At 41.6% G+C, this 16,847-nt stretch overlaps 3 protein-coding genes across 4 annotated transcripts; 2 read left to right on the top strand and 1 right to left on the bottom strand.

Annotated features, from left to right (window-relative positions):
• Positions 1 to 201: 201 nt before the first annotated feature.
• On the bottom strand, positions 202 to 4,698 carry LOC133923966 (zinc finger CCCH domain-containing protein 11-like). Of its 2 annotated transcripts, XM_062369306.1 has the most exons (9): positions 4,316 to 4,698; positions 4,121 to 4,205; positions 3,696 to 3,836; positions 3,520 to 3,608; positions 2,607 to 2,795; positions 2,351 to 2,481; positions 2,174 to 2,273; positions 934 to 1,087; positions 202 to 596 (listed from the first exon to the last, which is right to left on the bottom strand). In XM_062369306.1, the coding sequence occupies exons 1-9, from the start codon at positions 4,490 to 4,492 to the stop codon at positions 583 to 585; spliced, it is 1,080 nt and encodes a 359-aa protein (XP_062225290.1). In that variant the 5' UTR covers positions 4,493 to 4,698; the 3' UTR covers positions 202 to 582. The 2 variants fall into 2 exon arrangements, with proteins under 2 accessions (XP_062225290.1, XP_062225281.1); XM_062369297.1 differs by lacking the exon at positions 202 to 596 and having other exon boundaries at positions 606 to 1,087.
• A 584-nt stretch (positions 4,699 to 5,282) lies between these two features.
• Positions 5,283 to 7,386, top strand: LOC133923957 (small ribosomal subunit protein uS12). The gene is made up of 4 exons (XM_062369287.1): positions 5,283 to 5,431; positions 6,628 to 6,783; positions 6,868 to 6,994; positions 7,082 to 7,386. The coding sequence occupies exons 1-4, from the start codon at positions 5,427 to 5,429 to the stop codon at positions 7,220 to 7,222; spliced, it is 429 nt and encodes a 142-aa protein (XP_062225271.1). The 5' UTR covers positions 5,283 to 5,426; the 3' UTR covers positions 7,223 to 7,386.
• A 4,708-nt stretch (positions 7,387 to 12,094) lies between these two features.
• Positions 12,095 to 14,891, top strand: LOC133923950 (nuclear transcription factor Y subunit B-3-like). The gene is made up of 8 exons (XM_062369274.1): positions 12,095 to 12,251; positions 12,363 to 12,583; positions 12,720 to 12,849; positions 12,982 to 12,987; positions 13,985 to 14,074; positions 14,154 to 14,204; positions 14,327 to 14,372; positions 14,599 to 14,891. The coding sequence occupies exons 2-7, from the start codon at positions 12,390 to 12,392 to the stop codon at positions 14,345 to 14,347; spliced, it is 492 nt and encodes a 163-aa protein (XP_062225258.1). The 5' UTR covers positions 12,095 to 12,251; positions 12,363 to 12,389; the 3' UTR covers positions 14,348 to 14,372; positions 14,599 to 14,891.
• Positions 14,892 to 16,847: the final 1,956 nt, after the last annotated feature.

Raw genomic sequence — 16,847 nt, 5'->3', positions numbered from 1 at the left:
CCCGCTGTCGGCATGTACCGACGAACAGAAGAGCATGTCTTCGAGACCCTCGCTCTTAAAATCTTGCATCGGAAGACGGTGAATAAGATTTTTGAGAAACGCTCTATGTGACTGCTCAAGTTTTTCACCACGACTCATCTTTATATATTTTAAAAAAATCAAACTTTATATATTTTAATTAATAATTAGTCAAATTATAAGTATATACAGAAAACCCGTACACTCACGCGCATATACAGGACACCTACAGTTTAGTTATACCAAAGCTCACACAAAGACCCTCCCATACACACACAGGACACCCACACTATAGTTATGCCAAAGCTCGGCTAAACCTTTTACATCTACAGTACACCATAGAGGGATTTACAACAACTTTACAGGAAACAGCTTCTTAGCTCGAGCAGAATCGAGATAAATTCCTTCAAAGCAGCTTCTACGCGCTACAACTTGACTCGAGTCCGGACAAATCGACAGGAATAAGGCAGGGGATGGCGAACCAAGAGAACATATGTGCCGATTCAACTTTTCCCTGGGTGCCATGCAAATCCACAATCTTTCTTGAAGTGGTAAAAGGCACAATCATGAATCACCACCTGTAACAATGTTCGCATAAAAAAAATTGCTCATAAGTTTGCCCGAGGCAACAAAAAATTAGTCCTGTTATTCACAAGTACCAACATATCTCCCACAAGGATTACATGATAAAAGGGCACACAGCAAACATCACGTGTGCTCATAACACTGGGCGTAATTCATAGATCATTACTAACTCAAGGTATCTAATGATCGATAGTCTCTCAGTCAATTCCACTCTATATATGCTCCACCCTTTTGTTTCCAAAGCAGCAAGATCAATTTTGAGAGCAAAAATGGAGTGATACTTCTCGATGATCTTCCAGAGTATTACTGCTCAAGATGAGGTTCCCTCACCAGGTTCTCGAATCTGAATGGAAGTTCTCGACAGGCTTGCTTCAAGTTCATTTAATTCATCAATGTCCAAATCATCATCAACATCGATATCTTCGTCAGCCTCCTTGCCATTAGAATTTGACGAGCTTGGACCCGCATCCTGACTTTTGTTGCGCTGCCACATGAAAAGGAAAATACATTTAGAATATAATGCACATCTATAGAGAATAGTTTTCTTTTGCAAATAAATTGCAAATCAGCCTGCATTTAGTTCTACTATCTGTCAAATTCCCTGCCAAAACACATACCAATTAGGCCCTTGGCTAGATACACAAAGCAATTCACTTTGAACTAGAAGTCAGAAAGAACATTATTAATGTTTTTCCCTAAAATACACAAGAAAGGTTTTTGCCAATTCATTACAAGATAAATGTGATATGGATCCACAACTTATCTTTTCATATTTAAGTTTAGTCCCAAACATGCATATTTCTTTTTTGCATAAAGGAGGTAAGGAGATATAGCTAGTTGAAATCACCGTATCAAATGTAATGCTCGATGAGTAAGCCAGAGCAACAAAACTATCTGCTTGAAAAGAATAATATCAGGTGTGACTCAAGTAGATCTATGTTCATTCCGAAAGATATAATAAGTTTGTAATAAGATGCTAGATTACTTCTTTGATCCATTCTTATCTATCCAAAGGTTTACCTATCTATCTAATTTCTTCACAAGTATAGATATACTATTAAGAATTAACAACTCCAGTTGAACTGCCTATTAAAGGCCTATTTGGAAAGGAAGGATTGCTCTATGAATTTTAAGGATTCAGTACAAAAAGGCCCTACAAAAGGTTACAGAGACTCTACGCAGGATTGCTCTAAAATTTCTGAGTTTAGACAACAGTTAAAAAGCTAAGTAGGTAGGGGGCTATACTATGATGTTTTCTTTTTTCATGTGCGCATATAAGGAGAGAAAAGAAGAAAGAACCTCCAAGATAAGACAAAGGCATCACAACCCAAATATCTAGATTTGCACACCATGGGTAGCTACACCCTCTTTATGTTTTGGGCATTTTGGATCTCCTGAAATATACATGGATGTATACCCGTTTTACAACTCAAATTATTACCTTTCTCAGCCACATGGTCTTGGAGCAAGGGCAGTAGCAGGGATAATGAGAGTAGCTCAGTGCAAGCGTATAGGAACATTTACCCACTACTCGACAGGGAGACTTATCAGCCAAGTAAGGGAAATTTACCGGTTCTTCCTTATCTTCTGATTCATGTCTTTCATAAACTTCATATGCTTCGGCATCATCAACGAACACACTTGCATCAGCCATGAACAACTCACGCCCACTGGATACAAGAGCAAGTAATTCACATTATGTACTTTCAGGACTGAAAATTATTAACTAATAGGGAAAAAAAATAACCTCATGCGGTCATTCTTAGCCCTCTCTGCCCTCAAGGCGGCCTGACCAGCTTCTCTTTCTTCTGCCTTCTTCCTCTTCCATTCCATGAACAATTCTGTAGTAATAGGAGTTGTAGTCTTAACCTTTTTGCGCTGTCAGACGAACAAGACGAGAGAGGGTATCATGAACAGTGCTAAAAGAATCAATTACACAACAAATGGGGGAAACTGAACTTCACAGTTCCAGACATAAAGGATGCCTATTGAACTTTTTCTACCTGATCTTCAATCTCATCTTCAATAGCCACTTTTTCACTCTCTTCCTCCAATAAGGCCTTCATTTGTGATTTCAGAACATATCCAGGCGGAAGGGCATGCCTGTAGTGGCAATCTTTGCCACCATTTGGGCAAACCCAAAACCATCCATACTGTTTCTTCTCCACAGCATCAAGAAAGTACTTACAGACCTTCGGAATGAAACAATTAACAAATTTATTGTCCTGTTTTAACAACACTTTCTAGATTGAATAACACAGGAAACATTTATTAACTATTATTCAACAGAAGATGACAAAGAAAGAGGTGTAAACTGTAAAGGCATAAAAGAAAACACCAACTTTCTTGAGGGAAAAAAAGGGGAACTACATAACACAAACAAAGAAGACTGGCAAGGTTAAAATGGTGACAAAAGGCACACTAGTGGAGATGCAATGGCATTAGAATATGACAGCATCATAAATCTTTTTAAGTTGTGTGTCACAAAAATAGTATCAGTGCTAATACATTGATATTCGATGTGTTGGTATATAACAAGGATAAAATTTTATGTCAAGTGTTGATCCACCAATGACCTCTGATTAAGTTTTACAGCTAGTGTGTAAGTTACTAATTAATACAATATGATGTTGCCCCCTGAACATTTTGACAGTATGTAGCCAAGAAGTCACACAAATCTAGTAATGCAGTCCAAATCTTTGATGACAACAGATATTCACATGCACTGAAACCTTGAAAGAGCCCCAACATAGCAATCGATTAGACAACATTTGAACCAGTATAGTATAGCTCAGAGCAAAAATATCACAAATCAGAATACCAGTAATATCATTTCATAATACATTGGAAATGAAAAAACATGTAACAAGAAAGAATTTATTGATTGATTGCATAATAGGCTGGAGCTGTGCATACAATATCAGTAGGTTTGTTCTGCTGGTACTCTGTCCTTTTCGATTCAACCACTTTCTCGAGAGTCTCCTGATCCCAATCCTCCATGGTTTCTACTCATGACCAATAACATGTGAATTTTTTGAACACCTTGAAGAACATGCACAGAAGGTGATAGTCCGATCATATTTGTCTCTTACCTGTATCACGCTTGTCTGTGTATATATCAATCTTTTCACCCTTCCTCTGGACATTAAGGTCATGTGAGAACTTGCACTTAAAACCCTTCTGGCACTGGCCAGCCTTGAAGAACTCGCACACTATTGACTTGGGATCAACACCTTCATAACATACCTCAAGGCGTAAGAGTGTGTCACCAGGATAGCAGTTGCAACACCATAAAGCTCACCTGTTGTACTCATCCTAATAACTTTGCAACATTCATGTGCAGACTACGGAGCATGAAAGAGCTTCAAGGTGTTCACATCTCACAATGTACAGCTTGAAGAAATGTTGTGCAAATCACTTCGATACTAAAAATGGTATCAGATGGAGCTTCGAAACACTTCATTCGCATATAAACCGACACGAACTACATACAACATAGCAGGAGAAGAGGCCGTACCCACGGGGACCTTGGGCTGGCTGACGGCGACCTTGAACAGATCACTGAGCTCCTTCTCGCGCGCCATCTCCTCCTCCTTCTTCTTCTGCGCACCCACATCCACAACCAAGAAAAAGAAATGTCAGAAGAGCAAAGCAATCGAGGAGTAAGGGTAGAAGCGCCCGCGCGGGCTTCGATCTGAGCATTCTCCGGGACCTTCGCGGCGGTCTTGGTCGGGTCGGGCTTCGGCTGGACCGCCTGGTGCAGGGACTGGACGTACTTCTGGACGTTCTTGCTCTTGTTCTTGTTCTTGAGCCCGAACGTTTTGTCCTCCACGACCTTCTGCTTCTTGGCCAGGTCCGCCTTCGATGGCTGCGCCTTCTTCGGCGGCATCCTGCCCGGCTGCTCTTCCTGCTCTCGCGAACGTCGGGGATTGGGCGGCGAGAGGAGGCGGCGGCGATGGGAGGAGGGTTTCTTGGGTTTGGGGCTGAGAGGAAGGGGAAGGCGGAGCCGGAGGCCCGGAAGCGAGGAGGAAGGTTCTAGAGATGCTGGTGGTCTCGATGATGGTGGTGGATACTGGGCCTCCAGCGAGGGTTTGGAGATGGACCTTCGGCTTCGGAGCTTTTTTATTTTTATATTTATATTTCGAAAATAAAAAAATTATAAAAATAGATGTTTGTTTGAATTTTTTTTAAGAGTTAGATTGCAGCATCTTCTGTCCTATATATTTTTTTTTCAGAATTTTTATGAATATTTTAATGATATTTTAAATTTTAAGAGTATTAAAATGTTGTATTTTATATGTTTTTTAAATTATCTTTCAGCAGTGATAGTAGACTAATTATATAATTTTTTCAAACGATTGTCTACTTTAATATTTTTTTATTTTTGAAATAAAAAATTAAAAATTCGTGGTTAGAGCGGCTCAATTTTATTTAATTATTTTTTTCCAAAGATATTGTTGCATCAGGCTGTGTTCACAAATTTGCCAATACCCCGTAATTACTGCCACATCGACAGATCGGCCCACACAACCAGAGTTTTTGTCTGTGTCTACGTGGTAGACCAGGTCCACCATCCTAACCCTCCACACGAACCCCCTCCTCCCGCATCACGACCGTAGGTTCCATCAACCAGCACGAATCTCAGAGCAGGGAGACCCACAGCCAAACCCTAAACACCAAATCGACCGCATATAAATTCTTTCGCTACCCCAATCCCCCTCCTCTCTTGCAGCCGCCGCCGCTCCCAGCCCGTTCTCCCCTCCTTGCCGCCGCCGCCGCCTCCTCACCTCCTCCGCGCAGCGGTCCCGAGCCCTTCCGTCAACATGGGGTACTTTACTTCTCTCGTCTTTACACTCTTGTGATCTAGCAATCTAGTGTTGTTTGGCGTGGTTGCCTCTAGTAACATGGTTGGCCTTTGTGCTGGTCCCGGTATACTGCTTGATTCTAGAGTCTCTGTTCCAGATTTCTTCTCAGTCTTGTCTTTGGTTGAGAATGAATGAATTACGTGTGATGAAACCAAGCTTATTGACGGTCCAGTGCTGATCAGATTTTACAACGTCAGTGCTAAACATACTCATAAGCAATATCAATCCGTTGCTGCCGTGTAGTGATATCTTTCTTGATCCAGTTACTTGGATCTGGAATGTTATGCGTGCTAGCATACATACACTTCCTTCATTGTTCTAAAACATATTAAAAACATTGAGTACATTTCAAAAACCTATAACTATTTTGACACATATTGCAAAAAAAAACTACATTTTTTAGTGTTCATTTCAAAACCCACAACTATTTTGATACATGTTGCAAAAAACTACAATTTTCCTACTGTGTTAAAAAAAACTACAGTTTTCTCACCGTGGGTACACCAGTTGGTCCACGGTTAACCCTCCTATTACATGTTATATAGAATGACAGATGAGTCACTGTGAGAAAGTTGTAATTTTTTCTAACATGTGTCAAAATAGTTGTATGTTTTTTAAATAGGCACCGGAAGTTGTAGTTCTCTACAATACATGTCAAAATAGTTGTAGGTTTTTGAAATTTACTCATTAGCATTTCAAGGAATTGTCCTTGGTTTTAAACTTTTGTTGCTTTCTGCAGTTAATGCCTCAAAGGTAATGAAGTTTAATCATCCATCAAGTGTCCTTCGTTTAGACATTCCTATAATTTTATTCTTGTAATACTCCCTAGTGTTATGTTCTTAACCATTTATAAGATATACTGATAATCAGGTGATTAATTTTTAAATCTATTTTTATGATGATTGTTATTTGTTGATAATTGGTTAGTAAAAAGTATGGCAGTATATTGGCTTTTTGGTCGGATGATTGGATGCACTTGTTGGGTTCATTTGATGTATAGCTGCTTATGTTCAGATGGCATTTCCCTAGCCTTTTTATGAATTATGATGGAGTTCTCTATAATTATCTAGCTGTTCTTCGAACACAATTATGTAGTCCATAAGCATATTATGCTGTTTTCATTTAATTGCAATTACCATGTTTAAATCTTCTTATACAGGAAGACACGTGGTATGGGAGCTGGCCGTAAGTTGAAGACCCACCGGAGGAACCAGAGGTGGGCCGACAAGGCTTACAAGAAGAGCCATCTGGGCAATGAGTGGAAGAAACCCTTCGCAGGGTCATCTCATGCCAAGGGCATTGTTCTGGAGAAGATGTAAGCGGAAGCTCAAAATATATTTTTTTTCTTTTACACTTGCTTTGAACTTAATTGACCAAATGGGCACTGATTCCATTGCAGTGGTATTGAGGCCAAGCAACCGAACTCTGCTATCCGTAAGTGTGCTCGTGTTCAGCTTGTGAAGAATGGCAAGAAGATTGCTGCCTTTGTGCCAAATGATGGTTGCTTGAACTACATCGAGGAAAATGTATACTTTTATCGTGTCCTCTGTTGATACTTATCCTGCCACCCATATGCAGCAGGAACATAATTTGTTTTTCTTGTGTCTATCCAGGATGAGGTGTTGATTGCTGGATTCGGTCGTAAGGGTCACGCTGTGGGAGATATTCCCGGTGTCCGGTTCAAGGTCGTCAAGGTATCCGGTGTGTCTCTGCTTGCCCTCTTTAAGGAGAAGAAGGAGAAGCCAAGGTCTTAGATTGCTCTTGCATCAATAGCAGCCAAGCATGGAGTAGGCAGTTTGAAGGCTTCCTTGTTATGTTTACAGCGCACTGTTGAAGTTAACTTAATGTTGGTGAAAACTGTTTCTTGTCAGACTTTGCTTCTGTTAAGAGAATAGTACTCATGAGTTTTGTTCGCTCAGTCTGAGATGTCATTATTGCCTTTACCCACACATCTGATTGGTTTGTCTTTGAGGCTAAACTGTTCGACAACTCATTTGTTCTCTGCCATTGCCGCTATTGCCTGGTACCAGTGCTCATCGTGCTGGAGCTATAGGTAGCCTCATGTCGGTGTCTTCATTTTGCAATTTTATTCTTTTGTTTTGCAGAAAAATGTAACTGATTTTGGTCCTGACTCGTCTTAATCACGACTTCCCTAATTTTATATATATATATATGTGTTAACCTATGTGTGTGTGTGTGTGTGTGTGTGTGTGTGTGTGTGTGTGTGTCAGCACGAAGGATATATACAATTAGGGCATGTTTGGAGTTTTTAGTAATATCATGGCTTCTTAAAAATACTGTGGTATAAAAACATTGGGGTGTTGGATACGGTAAAAACTACGGTTTTAAAAACCGAAGTATGCCAAATACTATAGTATTTTTGGAGTATTTAAAAATCTACTCCTGACCTCTTTTTCTTGAAACTGAGCTTTGGCTCGCATGCTCGCATACAACTTTGTGTTATACTTGGGCTAAGAAACTCCTGCTCATACGTTACTCAGTACATAAACGTGTACCGGTACATTTGTATTTCACGGTGTTAACCTATGAGTTAACAAAGTTGAACATGATTTGACCCATATAAAATTTACTTGTTTACGCGTAAATGGATATACATCGGTTATGAATTGCTATATTTAAAAGCTAATAAAATAGACATAACGTTGTAGAATTATGCCACGTATGTATCTGCATAGCTTGTTTAGCTTTTCATTATAATGACAAGTTAGCCTAACAACTATATCCTTGAAACAAAATATGTTACTTAATACTGTAGATGTCAAACACTTCATGTTTTTCATAAAACTATAAAATACTGGTGTATTCACAAACTGTGATATTTCATCACACGTATTTAAAAAACTATAGTTTTCAAAAACTGTGGTTTCTATATACTGTAACATCCAAATAGACACTTAGTGTCTTGCCTTTTACTCTCTGTTAAACCACCACATGTAGTATCCTTCGTCATGCCGATGTGCATCCGGCTAAATTAGGTAAATAAAACAGGGGATATTTGCTGATCACAAAAGAATATCGCAAAGGGAGATAGATTTTATACAAGCTAAAATGATAACAGTCGTAAGTCGCATCTTACTTTGGTTGAGGTTAGATATAAAGATTTCAAATATGAGGGTATGTGGATCTAGCTCTAATGATCTAGGTGGATTCCTCCTCTAAGCCTGTCAGTGTCATAGGTAAGGCCCACGTGGCGAGTCACATGTCATGAAGTGTTAGCGTACAGTAGGTTTTATCAAAACCACGATCACACCGCGTGATCAGGGTGAAGCTCACACGACCAGCACCTTAGTCGTGCAGCGAGGTCCTACGATCAGCCCTCGCTGGTCACGGTGCAGGTACCCACCTAACCGGTCAAGTCTCATTTAATAATATCTATCCGAATGTTTTTCCTTCCCTAGGCACCTGCTTTCGGTGTTTCATGGTCCTGGGACGGTGTAGAAATGCAATAACTCGTCTCATAGCATTTAATACCACAGGATGGTCTGACGGGTGAGCATGATGGTATTCGATGATCACGTCTGGGCAGACATTTTCGTCTAGAAACAAAACCAGACTTTTCTTTGGCCCAGCCTGAGCCTAATCTATGCTCTAAGTCTACTTTAACCACTAATTATAAGTATAAAATACAGTAAAGTTATAATATTATAAAATTAATTTTCTAGACAAATCTAGCTATACCATTTTTAAAAGTTTAATTGAAATATTTAAGAAAATATCGATAATCAAAGTTAAACATGTTGACCCCGTATAATCCAAAAGGACAAGCTTTGTGACTGGAGAGAGTAGCTAATAGCCATGATCGTGATATGCCACTTCGTTTTAGTCATTTGGTCCATTACCTGTTCTTCTGCTCAAATTTATCACGATGGTGGTGGTCCGTCGTAAAATGTGTGGCAAACCACATGCCACATCGTTTTAGTCATTTGGTCCATTAGACATGTTATTCTGCTAAAATTTGTCATGATGGTGGCGATCTGTCCGTCGTAAAATGTGTGGTAAACCGCGTACAGACAGTCCCTTAGCTTTTGTACTGTTGGAAGCCAAATTGAACTATAGTTGCATCTCAAAAATAACGAAGCAAAAAAAAAAATCAAAAATAGCACCAAGACCCCATTTTTTGTTTTTATATATATTTTTAATATTTGCAAGAATACACATCCGTTTGAAAAAAATCGTAGAAGTAGGTTACCATCGTCCGTTTATCGGGTGAGATCAAGTTCTCGGAATAAATGGGAGACACCTTGTGGGTCATGCACCTTGTGGGCCATGCCTATTAGGTCATAAAAAAACAATGGACATACGAGGCCGACAATGTCTCAACCGTTCAGTGGGTGAGACTTTAATCTCGCCTGCTGAGCGGGAGAGATCTTATGCTAGTAGGCTCACTAAAACATATCGCTCACTGATTGGGCGAGTACTTTTTGTGTGCACCGTTCACTCAGCTATGTCTCGTGTATGTATGTTTGTGTGTTTTCATATTTTTTATTTAAATATCGATTTTATCTAGGAGTACATGAGTTGTCTAAAAATTCTAAACATTTTCATGAGCAAATTAGAGCTCACTAGCAACCTGTCGGTGTATTGAGTAAAGGGGTACCTCGGCTAACAGGCCCCACGAATGGTGTAAACAGTCAGCAGAACATGCCTCTAAAAAACTAATCATTAGCGAGACCAGAGTAGGGTTATCGTGACCAGTGTAAGGCCTCCAGCGACCAATCTCGCTACGTTTTCATATAAACCCGCGACCAACTCCACTGGTCGTGGGACCGGATTAGACGCAACCCATCCGAAGCACCTTTATTTGCACCCGCTCGAACGCTTCTCTTCACCAGCCACCGGCTCCAGCGGATAAAGTCGTGGGCGGTGCAAGGGGCATTGTCCCGTCCCCTAGCATTAAAGGCTACGGAGTGAGACTTTAAAAGCCGGTGCAGCGTCGTACGACAGATGGGACGTTGTCAGCCACCCGACAAAGCAAGTGGACGGGGACGACATGGAGAGGCAAGTGGACAGGGACGGTGCAGAAGGGCATCGTTCCGTCCCGTCGCATTAATGCGGCGAGGTAAGGCTCAACAGGTTAAGCACGACGGCGCACGGCAGCATGACATACAATATCGTTAGAGCAAGTTGGCATGCATGGTCCTCCGTAATAATGATTTGAGTTAGATATTAGAATGAGCAGGGGCCATCTGTGTAGGACCCACATGTAAGTTCTCCGTCACCCTACTATATAAGTGGATGATGACCGGTTTGTAAGGTAGAGAAATCAATTCTGGCAAACTGCTAAAATATCGTCTGTAACTAAGTGAAATCTACGATAACATAAACATATGACGTATAGTTGTTATCATTCGGGAGACTCAAACTTGTATAACCCCTGGTATCTCCGAATCCACAATCTACACACAGACACACCCAGTTCTTGAAACACCGTTCACGCACTCACTATCCAACATACCCGAAATCACTGTCAGTAATTTACCCTCGACACAACCCATTTTAATTGGTTTGATAAAAAAAATCCTAAGACAATATTTAATTAAAATTCTCCAAACCAACCTACTTTTATAACTCATAGAAAATTTTAATGCCTTGAATAAATTTCCAAAAATCAGGAAAATTCACTAATATTCTTATCATATGATGTACTAATTTATAAAAATATTTCTAACACTAGATTATTTGGTGAAAAAGTAAGTTACTTTGTAATGCTCTATTTATTTGTATTTTTGTCATTTCATGTGATATTCTCCCTTCAATTCAATTTGACCTTTTTTAATTCAATTTGAATTCAAATAAATTCAAGATGCACTAGAATATCACTTGAAATGACAAAAATACAAATAAATAGAGTATTAGAAAGTAACTCACTTTTTCACTAAATAACCTAGGGTTACAAATATTTTTATAAATTAGTACATCATATGATAATAATATTAGTGAATTTTTATTGATTTTTGGGGATTTATTCAAGGCATTAAAAATTTCTATAAGTTATAAAGTAGGTTGATTTGGAGAATTTTAATTAAATATTGGTTTAGCTTTTTGGATCAAACCAATTAAAATGGGTTGTTAGTGATCTCTAGTTTACTCATAAAAACATTCAGAATTTTTGAATCACTTATGTACTCCTAGATAAAATTAAGATTTAAATAAAAATATAGAAACACATAAACGTACATACTAGATATGGTTGGGTAAATAGTGCACACGAAAAATACTCACCCAATTAGTGAGCGATATGTTTTGGTGGGCCTACTAGCACAAGATCTCACCCGTTCAGCAGGCGATATCAAGTTCTCGGCTACTGAACGGACGAGACCTTATAAATCCTACATGTCCATCGATTTTTTTATTACCTGACAGGCAGCACCCACAAGATATTGCCCATTTATCGAGTGAGAACTTGATTTCGTTCGATGAACGGGTGATAGTAGGCTATTTCTGTGATTTTTTCAAATGAACGTGTATTCTTGTAAATTAAAGAAAAAATATAAACAAAAATTTTTCCCCAAAACCCCGGGATCCACTGGCAGGAGCCGACTGTGGGCCCGGGGCCCACTCCCTTCCTGTTCCCTATTTGCAACCGACGAACGGCCCAGATCCCCGGCTTCCTTCATCGCACTCACCCGGACCGCCTCCCCTTCTCCAGCGTCCGATCCCCATTCCCCACCTCCCTTCCCCTCTCCGCGGCCACCACCTCCTCCCTCTCTCTCTCCTCCCTTTCTCTCCCCTCCCCGCCTCCGCACGCGCGTTTTTTATAAGGTACGTACGGCGCATCGACGAGCTGTCCGCCCGCCACCTTCTGGTTCCCGTCGGCACCGCCGTAAGCTCTGACGCGATCGATGCCGTGTGACTTCGTGTTGGTGGATCTAGGGTTTTGGTGGCGGCCGGTCTCCGGCGATGGCGGACGATAGCGGGAGCCACGAGGGCGGCGGCGGCGGAGGAGGGATGAGGGAGCAGGACAGGTTCCTGCCCATCGCCAACATCAGCCGCATCATGAAGAAGGCCGTGCCGGCCAACGGCAAGATCGCCAAGGACGCCAAGGAGACCCTGCAGGAGTGCGTCTCCGAGTTCATCTCCTTCGTCACCAGCGAGTGAGTTGAGACTGGCCGGTAGCGTAGCCCCTTGGCCTTGTCACCTCCGCCTCGATCGGGTTGGTTTTTCGTTCAGGGTGCTCGGTTTTGAGGTGATTCTGACTTGGGTGGCGCCGCCGCCGGTGTGTGCGTGCAGGGCGAGCGACAAGTGCCAGAAGGAGAAGCGCAAAACCATCAACGGAGATGATCTTCTCTGGGCGATGGCCACGCTCGGATTTGAGGAGTACGTGGACCCACTCAAGATCTACCTACAAAAGTACAGAGATGTGAGTCATGGCTCGTGCTCACTGTTGTGTAGATGTGGATCTCCTTTTTTTTCTTTAATATTTGTGCATACGTCTTATGACGCTTCTCTGTACTTGCATATTCTCTTCTGGGGATGCGCGTGGTATTTGCAGATGGAGGTATGTGATCTTGATACCCTTCTTTTTTTCCACCTCTGCTCTGTTCTCCATCAGTGCAAAACTTCTGTGTTCCTCTGTTTATCCTAGTTGAAGTATAACCCGAAAAGAAAATGAAACTAAGAGGCGTGTCCTCAGAGCTTGGTATATTGATTCCATTTGCAGTGCAAGAGCATTGCACTTTGCTTTTGCATGAACTGTAACCTAGTCTGTTTATTGAGGTATATACCCTTTAATTAGAAAACATCTGGCAGTTGACAGGAAATGCGCATAACCAGCTCTGAGCAATGCAAAGTTGCAACATTAACACCTGAAAAAGACTCGACATATTTATCCTGTTTTGTGTGCCGTCTAGGAAAGGTACCTGCAGGCTGCATTCAACGAAGCCACTAAAATCCTCAAGTAATACACTTCACATGCTACGTTCTAAGAAAGTTTGCATAGATGATCTCAGATGCTTGTTGAATAATTGCCCATTTTTTGTTGGATTGCTCTGGCTACCAGCCTACCACTCAGGCTTCAATGCTACTTAGGCCCTGTTTGTTTGGGCTTAGGCTTCAGCTTAAAAGCAAAAAAGCCATAAGCCCAAACAAATGGGAGGCTTGCCAACCGGGCTTTTAAAAAAGCGTAAGCCACTCTACAACTAATAAGCTTATTAAGCCATCTTAGAGGTGCCTTTTTAGGCTTTTGTCGGTTGGAACTAGCCTAGTACCACTAAACTTAATGAAAATTACCCACCACTGCCATACATTAAGTTCTCTTAGCATTAAGCTTGCCACTCGTCCTAGAAAAAAAGCCGAGTTGCCAAACAGCCTAGCTTAAGCTTTTAAACCAAGGTAGGATAAGCTCTTTTTAAGAAAAGCTAGCCATAAGCTGCTTACTTATAAGCCTAAGCCCAAACAAACAGGGCCTTAGTGTGGAGTGTTGTTGTTAATACTTTCATGTACTATTCGCATATCCGATATGCATTGGAATGCTATTTTCTTTTAATTTGTGGTAGGGTGATAGTAAGTTGTCTACAAAAGGTGAGGGCTCTGTAAAGAAGGACGCAATTAGTCCCCATGGTGGCACCAGTAGCTCAAGTACCCAGGTTAGTATATGTAACTTGTATTGATGGATTGATTGATTCTCTCCCAGTTATGCTTGAACCTGACTTATGTTACTTATAGTTGGTTCAGCATGGAGTTTACAACCAAGGGATGGGCTATATGCAACCTCATGTAATCTATCATAGCTTCATTTTGTCAGTAGAACAATGCTATAATTCATATCTAAGGCTAAACATGACATAAATTTTCAGTTACTTTATTTTGCTGACAATTTTCTCCCTTTACACACCCAGTATCACAATGGGGACACTTAAAACTGAAGATAGCGGCAATTTTCTGGTACTTCTATTGCTCCCTGAGTTTGTTTTCTGTATGTAGATAATCTGCTACACTAGTGCTTGTTTTCATGTTAAATACAAATTTTCTACAGTTTTTGCTCGACATCCTATCTGGTTAACAAGGGAACTTAAAATGCATATTTTAGCTCCACAGCAGAAAATTCTCGCGATGCTTTGTGTATCTCGTGCTTCTTTTCTTTGTTCTGACAAAACTTCTTTTTCTCCAGTGGTTATCCATCTGCTAGGGAAGTCGCCCTCACATTAGGTCCATGTTTATTGGCAGAAAACTGAAGCACCTAAAAAGAGTGCTTAACTTTTGCGATGGCTGCCTCTCAGATGTAAATTGCTTCCTTGAGAATAGCGTCACCTATGGTTTAGTGCTTGCTTTTGTCTGTATATTCAGAATGATTTGACCGTTGCTATTTTGGCAACCTTCTACATTCACATCTGTATTATGAAGCATAAATCTACTGTAGTCATCCTAGGCTCGAATAATGCTGATTAACATACAATTCTACTATGCTCATTTTCTCCAACTAAATTCTGCTTTGTTGTTTCTGGGCCTAACCGGGCTCAGAAAAATTCCCGTCAATTTAGAAAAATGGGCCAATTTTGCTACACTATCTTTTGTAGCTTTAGCTTGGGGACACACGTATATCGTGTTTTACCCGACGGACATTGCTAACATTTGCTGTAAGACACTGATCCCATTGCTTTGGAAGAGGGTGGGGAAAAGGACATTTCTGCCATTTACTTTTACGATAATACTTTCATTAGATTGAGCAATGGATCTCCCAAAATGGTTGGTCAAAGCTATTGACAAAAAAGGAGAGGTTTCTTATGGTCTGGGCAGGAAAAGGCTAATGGTGGCAACTGTATGGTCGCTTGGAATAGAGTGTGTCGGCCTCTTGCTTATGGCGGCTTGGGAGTGCTTAATTTGGAGTACATGAGTTGGGCACTTCGGATATGTTGGCTCTGGCTTCAGAGGATAGATAGTGCTCGGGCTTGGCAAGGTCTACCCGTACGGGTGCCTGGCAGGGCTCGAGAGTTATTCAGTATGGCGATGGAGTCACGTGTTGGGGATGGGCAATCTATTTTGTTCTGGAAGGACAGATGGTTATAGGGGAAATTTGTCAGTGAGATAGCCCCTAATTTATATAACATGATTGCCAAAAGGATTGTTAGGCAGTGTACGGTGGCCCAAGCCTTAGCTAATCAAAAATGGATCACAGACATTAAGGGGCCGTTGACGGTGCAGGTTATTGTAGAGTATCTTCGGGTTTGGGATTTAATGGATAGGGTGGTCCTTTAGGTTGATATTCCTGATCAGCAGGTTTGGAAACTCTCAAACTCTGGAGTGTATTCCACTAAGTCTGCTTATGAGGTCTTCTTTGTTGGGACAGTAAAGTTTGCCCCTTGGAGGAAAATTTGGAAGAGATGGGCGTCTTTGAAGTGCAAATTTTTTATTTGGCTTGCAACCCAGAATCGCTGTTGGACAGCGGAACGGCTTGCCAAACGTGGGTTACAACACCCGGCTGCATGCCCTCTTTGTGATCAAACCGAGGAGACTATTAATCACATCCTATTAACTTGTGTGTTCAGCCGGTAAGTTTGGTATTTGGTTCTCCAACAGCTTGGTTTTTCTTCAAATTTGCCAAGCCAAGACACTACTAGTTTTATTAGATGGTGGTCAAGGACGGTGGGAGGCCTGTCTAAGAACGAGAAGAAGGGTCTCAATTCTTTAGTTATCTTGGTTGCATGGGAGATTTGGAAGCATAGAAACAACTGTGTGTTTAATGGTACTACCCGAGCGTGGCTGATGTTCTTCAAGCTATTGCTAGCGAGGGTGCCCTTTGGTGCTTAGCAGGAGCTTTCAAACTTCATGAGTTCTTGGCTAGGGTGATAGTGCTGGCACATTAGTGTGTTCAGGGTGGGTGAGTCTGGGTGGTGTTTGTGTTTTTGTCTTGTAAGACCCGGGTGTTTTGGGTCTTGAGGTTTTTTTTCCCTAACACCCTGCACCTTTTTATTCTCTCTCTTAATGAAATGATACGCAGATCTCCTACGTGTTCGAAAAAAAAAGATTGAGCAAAAGGAAATTAGGACAGATCATTTCTGTCGGTGTATCAGGAACCAGGGGTCCCTGAGTCCCGAGACCAGGCCGGCCGTCCGCCACGTGTCACCATCCCGCGAGGTCCCCCCTGCAGGATGAGGAGAATCTAAGTTCCGGGAGAAGGTGCTCGGGGCCACAGCCTCTGGTCCCCGAGCACCCCGGTTCCCTGATGACCCGCAGAGTCCAAGTACCGGGAAGAAAGTGCTCGGAAGGGTTCCCACTTACCCCCGAGTACCATAGTCCCCCGATGATTCGAAACAGCCGAAGTGCTCGGGAGAGAGTGCTCGGGGCTGCACGTGGTAGCCCCCGAGGACTCGGTTCCCCGAAGGATCTGCCGAAGTGCTCGGGAGAGAGTGCTCAGGGCTG

This window comes from Phragmites australis, chromosome 1 (genome assembly GCF_958298935.1).
Source record: "Phragmites australis chromosome 1, lpPhrAust1.1, whole genome shotgun sequence".
Lineage (NCBI taxonomy): Eukaryota > Viridiplantae > Streptophyta > Magnoliopsida > Poales > Poaceae > Phragmites > Phragmites australis.
Note: the sequence above shows the minus strand (reverse complement) of the source record. Positions and strands in the feature narration are given on the sequence as shown.